This window comes from Pediculus humanus, genomic scaffold (genome assembly GCF_000006295.1).
Source record: "Pediculus humanus corporis 1103172107504 genomic scaffold, whole genome shotgun sequence".
NCBI lineage: Eukaryota > Metazoa > Arthropoda > Insecta > Psocodea > Pediculidae > Pediculus > Pediculus humanus.
In genome coordinates, this window is record NW_002987120.1 from 4,986 (window position 1) to 22,260 (window position 17,275).

The following is a 17,275-nucleotide window of genomic DNA, read 5'->3' on the forward strand; positions in this document are numbered from 1 at the left end:
TACTATTTTGCGGTGAATTAAGTAAAGTCAATAACAATGGTCATAAATACAAAAAAAAAATTAAGTTTTTTTTTTATTTCAAACGAACGCAAATCGTAATTCTTTTTTTTTTTTTTTTTAATATTATTTAAATCCGTTTTGAAAACAAAACAAAAAAAAATTTTTTGCTGCCGTTAAATGTATCAGATAACATACATACATATTTTATGCTGCGATTCATTGATTATTTATGTTTACACAAACCGCCCTTTTCGGTTATCCAATTAAGAAATCATTTTTTAAAAAAAATTAATTCGGTTAAAAAGAAAAAATGATTACTATTATTATTATTATTATTATTATTATTATGTTGCAAATTACACGTGGTCAATTTTTAACCGCCACCATTATTATTATCATTATTATTATTTAAACCGTAAACATATATACGTGTAAAAGATATTATTCGATTTTTCGTTGCTTTTTTCCATTATTACTATTATTATTATTATTATTCGCGCGTGAAATAAAAAAAAAAAATTTATTTCCATCGTTAAACAATTACCGTCGCCATTTTTTTTTTGTTTTGTTACAACGGTGGAATCAAACCAAACCGGAAATACTCAATGAACCATTTCCTTTTCATCATTTAACGAGCTCTTTTTTTTTTTTTGACAAAATTATGTTTTTTTTTTGTTTGCGGACGTTTTTTTTTTTTTTATCGAATTCGTGGTTTGATTTTGAGGGTATGATAATGATAATAATGATGATGATGATGATAATAATAATAATGATAGAAATAAATAAAAACCTCACGTGAATTTGTTCAATAAGATACTTTTTAATTTTTACAACGATTTTAATCGAATAGAATTTAAAATTTTATAAGAAAGAGAGAAAAAAAATTTCCCGCTCAAATTCAAATTAATAAAAAGGAAAGAAAGGAAAAAAGGAAAAATACGTTAGCGAATATCATTCATTTAATTTACGGTCCTGAAAGTTTAAATAAACCCGACGAAAAATATTTAAAAAAAAAAAAAATTTTTAACTTTTCATTCAGTTTTTAAAAACTTTTAATTGCCACTCGAATTATTTCGACATTAAAAATGGAAAATTTTAAGTTTCGCACTTTTCCTTTTTCGTATCGAACGTTAAAAAAAATTCCCCCTCCCCACCCCTCATTCTACTATTATTATTATTATTTTTTACCTTAAAGGTATTTAATACGTAATTTTGTATTTTTCCTTTGACGAAACCAACGAAAAAAAAAAAAAACAAGAATTTTTAAAGAGCCAAACGATCGTAGTAGTAATAATAATAATAATAATATTAAAATAAATTTTAACGACAAAAGATTCACTCGATAGAATTATATATATATTAATTGTCGACCTGAGGATATGATAATAATAATAATAATAACATTTATTCGATTTGGCAAATACCAACCTCACGTTATTTGTTTGTTGTTGTTGTTATTTTTATTTTGGTTGTTGCGTAAAAAAAAAAAAAAAAAATTTATTACGAAAAAAAAAATCCGATCATCGCGAAAATTTATTATTATTATTATTATTATTATTGTTTAATGTTTTATTTTTAGGTTACGGGAAAAAAAATTATTAATAATAATAATAATGATAATGATGATGATAAAACGCGAATCGTTTATGAGACAAAATTTCTAGAACATTTTTTTCTTTTTTTTTTACGTATTAATAAAAATTTATTAAATAATTTCAATAGAGAGAGAGAAAAAGAGAGAAGGTGAGAGAGAGATGAAAAATTGGCATGTTGTTATTTTGTCACATATATAAATATTTTGTTTTTTTTTTTCCGTAGATTTTATTAACTAATTATCTAAATGAAAAATGATAATAATATTAAAACTTTGCCAAAAATAAAAATAAAAATTTCGAGATGAAAGAAATAAACAAAAAATTTGTACGGAACGACATTATTATTATTATTATTATTATTATTATTATTATTATTATTATTATTTAAATAAAATAACGAAAATTTTCTTTTCGAATAGAAAAAAAAAACAAAATGGCGTCAAATAATCGAATCGAAGTAAAAAAAAAATCGTTTTATTAAATCGATTTGAAAAAAAAGAGAATTTTTATTATTATTATTACTTTTTTAATTACGTAATTAATTAATAATTTTCTAAAAAGTGTTTGTTTGATATTTAAAAAATTTTCGGGTTATTAATGTTACATATTTATTACGGTAATAATTTTTTTTTTCAAATTTTCACGTTTCTTCGTTTAAAAAAAAAGGACAAAAAAGTTTTTTTTATTTTGTGGGTTAATAGTTAAGGTCAAGGATTTCTAGTAGTAACTTTTATTTATTTATTTAAAAACGAAATATATATATATATTAATAATGATAATAATAATAAATTTTTTTTATTTATATATTTTTAGTTCGTGTTACTATCATCATTATCATTTCGGGAGGAAAAAAAAAAAGGGAAAAAAGAAAAAATTAGAAAAAGGTCAAAATATGACATTTAAAAGAAAAGAAAAAAAAAGATTTTCTTTTTTTTTTTTTATTTTATTGGAAAAAGGAAAAATTGCCTCGGAAAAAAAGCAGAAGAAATTTTTTTTTTTTTTTAAATCTCAAGAGAGCGATAGATAAAGTGATACGTAAGGATGATGTTCCTGCTGCTGCATTGAATTTGGCCGAAGGAAGACGGGGAGGAAGAGGAGGGTGAAAATCAAAAAGGGAGGAGGGAAAGGGAAGGCGTGAGGTAAGAAAAAAAAACATTTTTAAATCCCCAAAAGGGTTTAAATGGTTTTCATCCCCCTAAGGCCCACTAGAAATCACTTGAATTATGGTTGACCAGTTAACTTGAGCAATTTTTTTTTTTTTTTATTTACAAGAAAGATTTAAATTATGAGAAAAAAATCTTTAAAAAAAAAAAAGAGGATTAACTTAACCTTTAACCTTTTTCGTTTGTTTATAATCGAATTCGTATCGGAATAAATTTTATATATTCACTCAGAAATTCGAATGCGACGATACATTTAAATACTCCCTTTCTCTTTCTCTTTCTAACAAATAACGAATTAACGGTTAAAAAAATTTTTTCTTACCTGTATTGTATTCCAAGAAGTTCTTGTATCGTCGGATTATTCGGCCAATCGTCGTTATTAACCAATTTGACAACACCGTTCCTTATAAATTTTCTTCCAGGTTTTGTTGCAAATACGTATTCGTATAATTGTTTAAAATCATCGTGTGGCGGTTGTTGTTCTTCTTTCCCCGCCGTCGACGACGATGAATATTTCGATGCTTTACTACCACCATTACCAACAATTTCTTGTTGTTGTTGTTGGGATGCACCGCTACCACCGCTTCCACCTTGCACTAAAACGGAACCGCCACCACCACTTTCTTTCGAAACGTTGCCTTTTAATAAAAATCTTCTTTGAAATGCGTTATAAGCACCACCGGGTCCATCCGCGGACGTATTATATTTAATTATCGCGTGACTCGGTAAAAAATGTTGACGGGTTATACCCATATCCGTTTGTAAATCAACAACTAGGATAAGGGTCAGCATGACAAATATCATGCTTATACTTATCATGACCCTTTCCTTTAATTTCATTTTAGTGAGCATCATTTTTATTATTATTATTAATATTATTTACGAATCGAAAAAGAAAAAAAAAAAACACAACCCGATGATGATTACACGTTAAGAATGTGTGAGCTCGAATGTATTTGATTGAATATAGGTCGTCGATACGACGAACTCTGATTTTAATGTAAAATCGCCTAATTTTTGCTTACTTAAAAATATCCCCGCTTTTATATACTCAATTATTATTATTATTATTAGTATTATTTATCTTTGTTGATATTTAGAAACGGTTTCGCACGAGAAAACTTTTTCTAATTTTTTTTTATTAAATTCAGTCATTTTTTTTTCAATAAAGAAACTTTTCGATTATTTTATGTATTTTCACATGGAATTACACATACATACATTTCGTTTATTTTATTACGTTTTTTTTTATTTTTATCACGCGAGTGATAACGATGACGTAAGTGACGATGATGATGATGATAATTTTTTAAAAGTAAAATCACATCGATAAATTTTCCACGTCATTTTTTTTTATAATTTTTTCTCCATCGCTTTTTTAATAAATTCCAAATTTTTTTTTTTTTGGCGGGAAAGGTTGGAATCAAATCGATATCCGGTTTTAATATTTAATATAAATATTTTTCAAAACCGGAAATTCAAAGCGACTGCGTCAGGTATATCATCTGTAACAAAAAAAAAAAAAACCAAAATAAATTAGAAAATATTTTTTTTTTAAAATAAATTTTGTTCTACTTTTTCACATGTTAAAAAAAAAAATTTATAATTATTTAATAATATTATTTACTATTATTATTATTATTTTTGAGTTCGCCCGACAAAAAAAATTGCCGAAATGATAATAATAATAATAATAATAATGAAAAATAAAAAACAATAAATATTTTTTTACTTTTCCTTTTACTTTTTGTTTGTTTGTCGTATTCAATTACAAAATTTTATTTATTTATTTATTTATTTATTGTGTCTCGTGGATTTTATTTATTTAAACTTTTTTTTTTAAATAAAAAAAAACTATTTTTCAAGGTATTATTTTAAGTATAAACACACAATGGAAACATACAACCTTTGAATGTATAAAATCGTTAAAAAAAAGAAGAAATTATGATTAAACGTCGAATAATGAGATGGGATTTTTTTTATACAAACAATAATTACAATGCAAAAATAAAATCAAATAATCGATATCAGATAGAAAATGAAAACCGGAAAAAAGGAAGGAAGTCGTTGTAAAAAAAAAAAAAAAATGAGTAATAATAATAATAATAAAACAATAAAACGCTTAAACGCTAGTCAGGTAGACGTTATCGTGTAACATAAACTCTGAGAAATATAATAATAATAATAATAATAATAATAATTTAAATAACAAATTAATTTTTTTTTTTTTTTGAAAAATATTCACACGAAAGCTACGATTATGGTTATGATTACCACGATGATGATGATGATGACGCTGATATAATAATAATAATAATAGTTGGCAAGTCATTAATTTTAATATATAGAAGAAAGAAATTTTTTTTATTTTTTTTATTTTTCTCTCTTTCCCCTTTTCCCCTCCTCTCCTCCTCCTTTTTTCAATTTTTTCATTAACGTCAAATGATGTCATTGAAAGTCAAATATTTATTATTGTTGTTGTTATTATTATCATTTTGAAAAAGCAGACGCCAAAAAAAATAAATAAATAATACGATGAACCAATAAAAGTTTTGCCAAGAAATAAAACAAAAAGAAGGGCGAACGTAAAAATCGTTGGACGAAAAATAATTCAAAGGAAAATTTTTTTTTAAACAAATAGATAAATTTATTTAATTGTTTAAATAATTAAATCCATTTACGAAATTATTATTTATTTAAAGAAAGAAAACAATAAAAATGTTAACAATTGTGTGGTAATTTCAACTCGCACAAACAAAATCTAAATTTCTGACCGTTTTTTAATCAATCAATCTTTTCTTACTGATTTCTATTCTTTGTTTTAAAAAAAAAAAACGCAAAATTTTTATTTAAATTTACTTAAAAGAAAAAGTTTTAAATCTTTAAATTATCGTTTTAATAAAAAAAATTATTAATCCAATAAATAATAAAAATTTTAATCCGTTAATCCCTTTCAAGATATCCGTTAATTCATTTATTAATTATTCGCACAAAATAATTTTATGCCACCAAATTCGTTGATTCCGAACCTGGTTTTGACTTTAGGCCTACGTCATCAACAAATACTCATCGTGGAATTAGTGTCGATCAATCAACACAAACATCATCATTATCGTCAGAATCTAATCCTTAAAACTGATGTAAATTAATTTTAAAAAATCGTACCGGTGAGAAAAATCAAAACAACAGCCAAAAAACCCCCTTCCCCTCAAAAAAAAAATTTGGCGAAATTCGTAGAGGTTGTAAAAAGGAAAATAATTTCGGGAAAATCGAGACTCATATAACAGCAATCGCCAAAAAGCAATTCCGAGAGGGTTTTTTTTTGGAAAAATAAGGCGTACCGGAAATAGCTTTCCACGGTCCGTCCCACTTTCACATAAAAATATCGATTCGATTTATATACTCTTGAGCAATCGATAAAATGAATGCTGGAAAAAAATTCTGTTGATTATGAAAGACTCGTCACAAAGTGCAAAAGTTCAAATTTAATAATAATAATAATAATAAATATCAATTATTTGTGGGTGAGGGGGAAACGGATATTAATAATAATAAAATTACAATTTAGAAAAAGGAAAAAAAAAATTGAAACTAGTTTTCCATCCACGATACGTATGCCGTGAAAACTTTCAATTTTAATATATATATAAACTCTCACTTTTATTCACATTAAATTTAAAAAAAAAATTTTCTTTTCTTTTATTTTGGCGCCAAAAATTCAAAAAAAAACCGTTTTTCGTTTAAAATAAATATTATTTATTAAAAAAAAAACCGTACACGGATTTAGTTTAATAATATCCCATTATGTAAAAAATAAATTACCTAATGAGAAGAAGAAGAAAGTTTCTTTTTTTTTTAATACACCTATATATATTTTTTTTCTCATACTTTTAACAGATATCATTATCATTATTATTATTATTATTATTATTATTATTATTATTATTATTATTATTATTATTATTATTATTACGGTATAAAATTACTTTTTCGATAAAAAAAATATATGTATATGTATATGTATTGGATATTATTCAAATGCGAATTTAAAAATTTTTTTTTTCTTTTTATTCTTTTCGTAACAGTAATTTTTATTACCGTTATTTTATTTTTATTACTCGATTAATAAAAATAAAATCCACAAACGTTAATCTTATTAACAGTCTCTAATAACTGGGATTAATTAAAAAAATTTTTTTTTTTTAATTTATTTAAAAAATAAATCAGATCACACGAGTTCAAAAAAAAAAAAAAAAAAAATTTTTTACACATAAAATTATACATTCCGTTAATTCCGTACGCACAAATTAATTAAACTTATTAACCTTTTCACCTTTTAAAACTCTCCAATTCAAAATTTTTTTATTTATCCCTCCTCCCCCCCCCAAAAAAAACGGTAATGACGCTTAACTAATAAATTTTATTACTATTATTATTCACCGTCGTGTGATTCGATGTATAAATTATTTACAAATTTTAATAAATTTTACAAATAAATAAATAAAATAGTTTTAGTATAAATTAAATAAATAGTAAAAAAAAAACAATTCAATAAGATTTTTCGAGGTCAATAACCTTAATTCACTTTCGTTTGATTAGAGTCAGCTGGCGGATGTACCGACCGACCGACCGACACGACAACTTCTCTTAAATCGACTTGATTTGAGACTTAAATAAAATATAATATACTATTACTAATAATATAAATGAATGAATCGCATCATCATTATCATCATTATCATTTAAAACGATAAGAATGACGATGATGATGATGATAATTAAACAAAAATGAAAATTCTCCTCCTCGATGAATAATATTATTTTACATTGGAAAAATTTTTTCATACTTTTCAATATGACGTCATTTGTAAAATTTTTTGTTTTTTCTATTTTTAAATATAATTATATTAATTAATGACGTCACGGGTATTTGAGAAGAATTTAATTTTTATTTTTATTATTGAAAAAATGACGATTTCAAAGAGAGAGAAAAAAAAAATGAGGAAACGAGAATTGCCAACGGGAATAAATGATTCGCACAAAACAATTTCTTCGTTTATTACGCTCGCACACGCACACACGCACACACGCACACACGCACACGCACAATGTTAAAAGTTTTTTTTTAAATTTCTTTAGTTCAATAGGATTTTTGAGTAATTAATCGTCCTACTTATATTAATAACAGTTATTATTAAACATAATTTTTTTTTAGTAATATAATATATTTTTTCGAATACATTTTTAATTATGATAAATTAACAAAGACTAAAAAAAAGAAAATTTTTTTAGTTCTTTTATTAGTTTCGAGTTAATAAACTCAAAAGTAAAACTAAAAAATCAAAAAGTAGTTTTGTGTGGCAATAATAATAATACGTAGTCGTTACCATACAAAAAACAAATTTTTTTTTTTTTGATTTATTATAACTAACGGTACTAATTGTTTAGTTTTTAACATTCTTTTCTTTTATTTAAAAAAAAACAATAGGAAAAGGGCATTAGAAAATATTTGCCCCCCCTCAATTCTCCCTTCTCCTCCTCGTTTATTAACTAAATTTTTGTAATCAAATTTTTGTTGTTTTTTACATCCTAATGTCCGTAAAAAAAAAAAAAAAAAAAAAAAAAACTTCGTTCATCTTTAATATTTTACCTTCTACTATTATTTAGTACTCATCTTGTTAGCATCCCGAACGTTAAACTTTTTTTATTAATGTTACGCACACACACACCTAACAGTTTATTAAACATATACATGTAAAAATATTACACTTGGAAACCTATTTTTGTTTTTTTATCAAGTTGTCGTACAGGTTTTTTTTTTTTTTTTTTTTAAATTTCTTATAACCCGGTTAAAAACTTGTAATAATTTAAAATTTTTTTTTTAATTTTATTAGCATGCGATTAAATTTTTGTCCTTTAAAATTATTTATAACTTAACCTATTTATAAAAAAAAAAGTTGTTTTTAAATTAAAAAAATTTCACCGAGCTTTTTTATATAATAAAAAAAATTTTAATTAATTTAAATAATCGTCATAAGCACACGCGCACACCCGCTCACACTGGAATCGATTATTACCGATGAGGAAAATGGCAAAAAAAAAAAAAATTAAAGTTTTTCTTACAAATCTCCCTTCGCGTTACGTAATTTTTTTTTTTTTTGTTATTGACTTAAATTTAAAACGGAAGTGCCGACATATTGTTTTTTTTTTTTAAATAATAATCATTTGAAATTATTACGTGTCGTATTTAATAAAAATGATCAAGTTATGTAAATAATATTTATTAATTAATCTTAATTTAAAAAAAGTAGGTAAGAAAAAAAAAATTTTTTTTTTGTTATGAAAAAGAATAATTACGTTTTATGTATTATTTCCGGTTTTTTTTATTAAACGTTATAATTAAATTTTAAAAAAATATCAAAAAGGGATTTCGTCGTAGAATAATAATAGTAATAATAATAATATAATAATAATATATAATCTATTAAATATTTCCTAATTTTTTTTTTTTTAATCGTAAATTTCTTTTACGTGATTTTAAACGTGTGAAAACATTTTTTTTTTTGCTCTTCTGTACAAAAAAAATTGTTCTCGTCGCACGTTTTAAAAAATTTTTGATAATAATAATAATAATAATAATAATAATAATAATAATAATAATAATAATAATAATAATAATAATGATAATGATTATGATGATGATAATAATAATAATCTAAACGAAAAAATAAAAAAAAATTAAAAGAAGTTAAATTTTTTAAAATCGTTTTTTTTTTTTTTTAAATCTTTTTCACCCCCTTTTTTTTTTAATAATCTAATATCTTTTTTTTTTCAAAAGGGAAACAAACAAACAGACAAACAAACAAACAGTTTGTAAATGCAACAGGAAAAAGATTTAGATAAATTAATAAGAAAAAAGAAAAAAAAGGGGGAAGTTGATATCGGGTGAGATTTATTTACGCTTTCTAAAAACTTTTTGTCACGCTTCATGATTTTTAGCCTTTCTCATATCATCGTCATTATTATTATTAATTATTTAAAATAAGAATTAAAATTTAAATAAAAATTTTAAGTTTTTTTTTTGTTTTTCTCTCGATATTCATCTTGTTGCCCTATAAAAAAATCACGAATAAAAAAAAAAAATTTTTATTATTACGACATAAAATTCAAAATTTAGGATAAGGTCAAGTTCGTAAATAATATTATTATTATGTAAATTTATTTATTTAATTTTATCATTATTATTATCGACGATATTATTAAAAAAATTATAAATTTTATACTTTCACTTAAAAAAACGAGAGAGAGAGAGAGAGAGAGAGATAAAAAAAATTAACGAAATAAATTATTTAAAATAAAACCGCAAAAGGTAAAAAAAAAAAAAAAAAAAATTTCGCCACATTTTTTGTGGCCGTTTTCAAGTGAAAATTTTCTGTTAAAAAATTAACACGCGCACATGTATACGTACAAAGATCTTACAGAGTAAATCCAACCTTTAAAATAATTAATAATTACCCGTAGAGAAATAATAATAATAATAATAATATTTATCGGAAGTTGAATTTTTTTCTCTCTTACTTCGTCCCATGTCATTAAAAAAATTAAATCGAAAAATTAAAGTGAAAAGTTTTTTTTTTATTAAATATATATCACAAGGTAAAAATAAATTATTACCCGGGTAATAAAATCATTAATTAACGATTTTGATATTAATTTTAATATGTTTATGTACATAAATAAATTCAAAGTGAAATTTTTTTTAATAGGTTAATTTAAAATGACGGATAAAAGTCAAAAAAAAAAAATTTTTTTTTAGCGTAATTAAAAAATGATTTGCTTTAAGTTTCGTTTAAAAATAATTTTTAAAAAAAAGGGAAGAAGGAGGGGAGGAGTAGAGGGATGGAGAGAAGGAAGGAGAGGTGGAGGGATACAGAGGAAGGAGGAGATTTCGTTTTAATATTTTAAAATAATAATAACAAACGCATGTGAATTTTTTATTTAAATAATATTTTTCGATATAATTAATTTCGACAAGATTATAAAGGGGGAGAAAAGGGGAAAGAAGGAAGGGTGGCATTAATTAAAATATCGATGGGGGGTTAAATATAGGTGAATGAATTTTAAAAAAATTTTTTTTTTTTTTTTTTTTTAAAATAAACAAACACTAAAAACGAATAAAATTTTAATAAAATAAAATTTATTTTATTTTATTTTCAGACGGAGCGTTTTCAATTGTTCATCGTGAAGATAATAATAATAATAATATTTTTTTTTAAATAAATTATAAACGCATTCAAACAGTTTTGAAATTCGTATCGTCTTTTTTAATATACGTCGTTCATTACGCGAAAAAAAACGTTATTTAATTTGAAACACTTGAAACTATGTAAACAAACGAAAAAAAAAAATGGAAACAATGAGTGAAAACAATACAAAAAAAAAAAATTTTTTTGCTTTAAGAAGTGTGATGATGACAATATCGTTGTCGATTTAATTAACGAACAAACAAACAGGCTAAAAAAAAATTTTTTTTCAGCTTTTCATCAAGACAACGTGGCTTTAAAAAAAAAGGTTTCAAATCGTATATTAATACGAATCACATTAATTATTATTATTATTATTATTATTATTATTACAAACGAACGTTTTTACCTTTGGAGAGAGGGAGGGGGAGGAGGAATTAATTTTATAACATCAATCGTTGACGAGTAAGAAAAGTTTATAAAAACTCAATTAATAAATAATAAAAAAAAAAAAATTTTAAGGACTTTGTGCCTTTCGATTTCCCCTCCCTCCCTCCGCCCCTGTACAATTTATTACCGTCAATTTAAATTACGCGAAACGGAACTCAAAAAAAAAAAAAAAAATGAAACGTAAATGAATAATAATAATAATCGTAGAGGCGGAAATTTTAATAATTTTTCTTTTTTTTTTTTTGTCGCGAGAAAAAAAAAATTGAATATAATAACAGTAATAATACAAGCACGCAACAGCGATTCCATAGAGTATATAAAACGTTTCCTAATATGCAATTAAATAAAAAAAATAAATTTAAAGTTTTGATGCATGAAAAAAAAAATAAAATTACATAAAAGAATTATTTTATTTTTAAATAGATCACAAACAGGATTTTATCACATAAATTTTATTTATTTTTTTGTTAAATAGTTAATAATAATATATTTTTTGATACGTGTATTATTATTATTATTATTAATAGTTTTTCCGACAGCAAAAACGGTTTCGAAAAAAAAAAATTATTAACATTGATTTAAATTAACGTTTAATTGAAAATAATTACATTAGAGAAAAATATCGATTTAAAAATTTATTTTAATTTTATTATTGCGTTTTATTCTTCGGGGGGCTGGGGAGGCGGAAGTGAATGAAAATTATATTTAAATCTCATTTGATTTTTTTTTTTTTAAATTATTACCGAAAAACATTTTTTTTTTTTTTCGAACGAAAATTAACACGTGCATCATTGTTATTTAAAACTTTAACTTAACCATTAACGCCTCGTTTTGTTTGTTTGTTCGTTTGTTTGTTTGTACGAATTTATATATATTTTTTCAAGGTTGTGCAGACGATGTCACACATCAAACAAGTTTTTTTTTTTTTTTTTTTTTAACTTTAATTTACGATTAAGTTTGTCATATTATTTCAAAATTTAACATTTTTATTTTTATTTTTTTTCAAACGAATGATTTTTTCCACCAAAATATTTAATAATAATAATAATAATTGCAAGAAAAAAATTTAAGCAGACGACAGTTAGATCAAGACTCCCAAAAAAAAATTTTATTTATTATTTTTATCAATTATCAAGAGAAACAAAATAAAAAAAAATTTAATTTTTGGCGCCGATACAAAAATAAAAACAATTCGGCGGTTAAACCATAAAGTAAACATTACGAAAGTTAATAATAATAATAATAATAATAAACCGTTAATGTTTATTTTTTGCATTTAGCATTTAGACTTTCGAATTTACACGGACGTTATTACCTTCTAACTAAAAAATTTATTCCCTGTTACAAAAAAAAGTGAAAACAAAGACAGAGAAAAAAACCGTTTTTGTAACGCGCTATATAACTTAAAATATTTAATGACTTCTCAAAGAGTGCCGGAAGTTTTACTTTAAAATGATTATTAAGGAAACAAAAAAACAAACAAACGAAAAACATTAAAAAAAAAGGAACGCTTTAAAAATTTTTTAAAAAAAACAATTAACGAGGTAACAGAACTGCTCAGATCAAAGTAATAATTTTTTTTTTCTTAGTACCTACGAGTACTAATAATGAAAATATTATTATTATTATCATTATTATTATTATTAATTTTACGTTGAATATTTATTAGATAATTTAATTATTTCCCATAAGTTACGATCCGATCGCACACACACACACAATATCGAAACAATTATAATACGTTTTAAAAGGAAAAAAAAAACGTTTACGATAATAATAATAATAACAATATTCTTATTGTTTTATGTTAACCGATCGTTAGATCTAGGAACATAAAACATAAAAAAAAAAACATAAAAAACAAAACAAAATTGAAAGCGAATTGTGAATTACGAATTATTATTAATATTATATCACACTTTCAAATTTTATTCTCACGTAATATTATTATAAATTTGGTTTATCGTCGTTTAACAACAAATTATCATTATTATCATTATTATTATTATTATTATTATATTTTTGTCGGTTTCTTTTGTTTCTAACAGTCGATTCACACACGTTTAAATGTTTCTCTTTTTTTTTTTTTACATAAAGAAAAATCTATTGTTTGAATCGAATGTTCAGATTATGTTTATAAATGTTTTTTTTTTTTTTATTCAAGGTAAATAAATTATAATTTAAATAATTAGGAGGGGGAGATGGATGTGCGACATTTTAAAATCTCTTTTCTATTTTAAAAATAATATTCTTTTCGTCTGCTTTCGTGACGTTTAAGTATTAATAATAATAATATTTACTTTCGAACAAAAAAAAATTTTCTTTTTACCGAAAATGGATGCAAAATATTGGACGTTTCCACGCGTTTTTTTATCTTGTCGCTTTAATTCATTTCAAAGGTCAATAGGTTATTATAAAATTATTTTTTTTATTAATAATAAATTAATATTCCACCTCCACCTCCTCCTCCTGCTTTTTTTCTCTTTTGCATAAATTTAAAAAAAAAATTTTTGCCGATTTGAATTTAAACTTTCACTTTCTTTTTATTCACGTCGTTTGCAAAGTGTCAGAATATTATTATACCAACATCTCGACAACCATATTTTATAATAAATAAAAATTATCATTATCATTATCATTATGATTAAACGTTATTTTGATTGTTAGTTTGTTTTTTCAATGTTTTATTACCTTTTATTTATAATTAGCAAATGTTTAAATAAAAAACAAATTTGGTATTAAAAAAAAAAAAAAAAATTCAACGGACTTTCACCTTTACGGTCTAATAATATATATATAAAATTTAAGTCCAACGAACAAGTTATTGACATAAACAAACAATGGGTCAAACTCATATCGGTTAAATATTTGTGTTTGTTTGTTTGTTGGATACCGTTTATAAAAACGATTATTTAATTTTTTTTTTTTTTGCAATTTTTCCTTTGATATTAATAATAAGTTATTGAAATAAATATCTCTCTCTCTCTCACTCGTCGTATCCTTTTATTATTTCGAAATTTTTTTTGGAATATGTTGTTGCGTTGTTGTTGTTGTTGTTGTTTTTCTTTCATTTTTGTGGTTTCTTCTTGCAAGAGTGAAAAAAAAATGTTTTAATTTTATTTTCTTACTTTAAAGTAATATGTGCCTTTAGGTTGTAAATTTTATTAAGTACTCGAATAAAAAAAAATTACGTAAGTTTTTTTTTTTGAATTCGACATAATTATGTTTTAAATTTTTGACTTTTTAACGGATTATTTTATTAAAAATCGATTATCTATTGTTTTTAATTTTTTTTTTTTGTAAACAATCTAACTCGTTAATAAAAATAAACATTTGCAAAATGTTTCGTCGCGACAAAAACATTAGAATGTTAATTTTTAAGCACAACAGGAAAATGGTTATTATCCAATTTCCTCCTCATGTTTGTTACATCTTTGTTGAGGAGACGACGACAAACACATGGACGCAAAAACAATTCGTTTGTTATAACTAAAAAAAAAATTTAATTATGTCAAAAATAAACTCGTTTTTTATTTTTAATCGCACGAATTTTGCTACAAAAAAAAAAACTCGTTTTCGCTATGAATCGTCATGTTTTTTTTGCCTTAAACAGACGACACAACTTTCTTTTCAATACGATTATCTTAAATATTTTTCTATACGAACGTAACGCAACGTGTAAAATTTTAAATTAATTATGTACTCTATTAAATAAATATTTATTCAAAGCAGAAGACGATTTTAATAATAAATTTAAATAATATTTGTTTAGATGTAAAACAATAAAACGTTTTTTTTTTTTTTCTTCTCAACATCTAAAAACTCTTTTAAATTATTTTTAACCCGAAAGAAAATTTTTTTTTACAAGTGTGTCACTAACGAATTATTATTATTTTAATATTTTGCCAATAAATTACGATTTAAAATATTTATTATTATTATTATTATTAAAAGTCGTCGTGTAAATAAAATGGCAATAATTATTTAAATCCATACGTGTAAGAAGAAAAAAAAAAGTAAAACTCGAGAATTTTTTTTTTATTACGTATTTATCCGGCATCGTTCGATTTTAAATTTTAACGTAAGATATTTATCATAACCGTAAGTTAACCATACGACGAATACGTCATATTAAAAAAAAAAATGTATATTTCGAGAAAATAAAAATAAATTTACGGATTATTTGATTCGTCGTGAAAATAATTCAAATTCTCATAAAAATAATTTTTTTTTTTTTAATGAGAGACGGAGAAGATAAAACAAACGCGGTTGCCTCACGTTAATTAATAATAATAATAATAATAATAATAATAATAATAATAATAATAATAATAATAATAATAATAATCAGAACAAACGTTAAAACAACATTGTTAGGTAAAAGATATATTTATTAAATTTTAGCGAGAAGAAGCAGAAACAATTAGAAAATATTTTAGCAAATACGACTACAAATTCATTTTATCATAGGTATTAATTATCATAGATGGTATAAAGAAAGATTTTGTTTTACATTTAATAATTAAAAACACACGACATTTATCGATTAATTACAGTAATAATTAATTAATTTTTTCAAAAAAAAATTATTACGTAATAATAATTTTAACGAATAATTTACGAAGAAAAAAAAAAGCGCAACAGGTTGCGTTCAAATTAAATTATAATTTTTTTCTCCTTACTTTTCTCTCTTTTTTTTCAAGAAGTTTCTCTCTCTCTCTCTCTTTTTATAAAATTTAATATGTAAAATATTTAATAGAATTTCTTATTTCTTTCGAGCTGTTGTGAATATAATAAAATAAAATTTAAAGTTTAAAAGAAAAAAAAAATTGGATGAAATTCAAAACAAAAATAGTTTTTTTTTTTTTTTACTATTACTACTACTTTATCATGTTTTATATTTACTTAACTTTTTTATACCTTTAACTATTTATGTATATTTGATAGTTTCCCCCTCCCCTGTTTGTTTGTCTGTTGTTCGAACCTTAGTGTTCTATAAAATTCATAAACCTTTTTTTTTATATAACAATAATAAAATATTTCGTTGTATTTTTTTTTAATAATTCAGAAAAAAATAAATAAATCCGTCGTATGGATTATTTATAAATAAATATTTATTATTATTAATAAATAATTAATTATTTATGTAAACCTATTTGTATCGATTGTTTCGAATTCAACAAACATATTTTTAAAAAATCTACTCGTGATTATTACTAATAATAAAATTATTATTATGATTAACTTATCGTTTTAATTTTTAATTTTTTTTTGTTAAATCTTTCCATTTCCGGTTTTATTTTTTTTTTTTTTTACTTTTGTAATACAAAAATTTATTAATTTATTATTATTAATTATAATACGTTGTTTGCAATGAATCATCGTAAATAAATAAATAAATAATAATAATTGTTTTTTATTAAAAAATAATTTTTAATAATGATTTTAACAAAGTTTGCAAAAATTATTGCTTTTGTTTTAATTTACAAAAAAAAAAAATTGTTGTTTGTATATGTTTTTTCGTGTTTGTTACAGTAAATTAATTTAAACAATTGTCAATGTCAAAATAATCGTCACAATAAAAAATTAAAAACAATTTCGTGCAACGCAACCAAAAAAAAAAATTAAAATTAAATTAAAATTTGGGTTTTATTTTTTTTTTGTTATGATAAAAATAATCGTATAATATATTGTACTATTTAAAAAATTTAAGTTTTTTTTTACCAAGTACTTCCGCTTTCTTTTTCCGTTCCGTTTCCGGGTTGTTTTTGCAAAAAAAATTAATTTTCCAACACATTCTGACAATTAAAATAATAATATCTCA

The 17,275-nt window shown here is 22.8% G+C and overlaps 1 protein-coding gene across 1 annotated transcript; it reads right to left on the minus strand.

Annotated features, from left to right (window-relative positions):
- Positions 1 to 3,076: 3,076 nt before the first annotated feature.
- On the minus strand, positions 3,077 to 3,613 carry Phum_PHUM160250 (uncharacterized protein; the record flags this gene model as incomplete). Its single annotated transcript, XM_002424853.1, has 1 exon — positions 3,077 to 3,613. One exon carries the CDS (start codon positions 3,611 to 3,613, stop codon positions 3,077 to 3,079), a length of 537 nt encoding a protein of 178 aa, XP_002424898.1.
- Between the last annotated feature and the right edge of the window lie 13,662 nt (positions 3,614 to 17,275).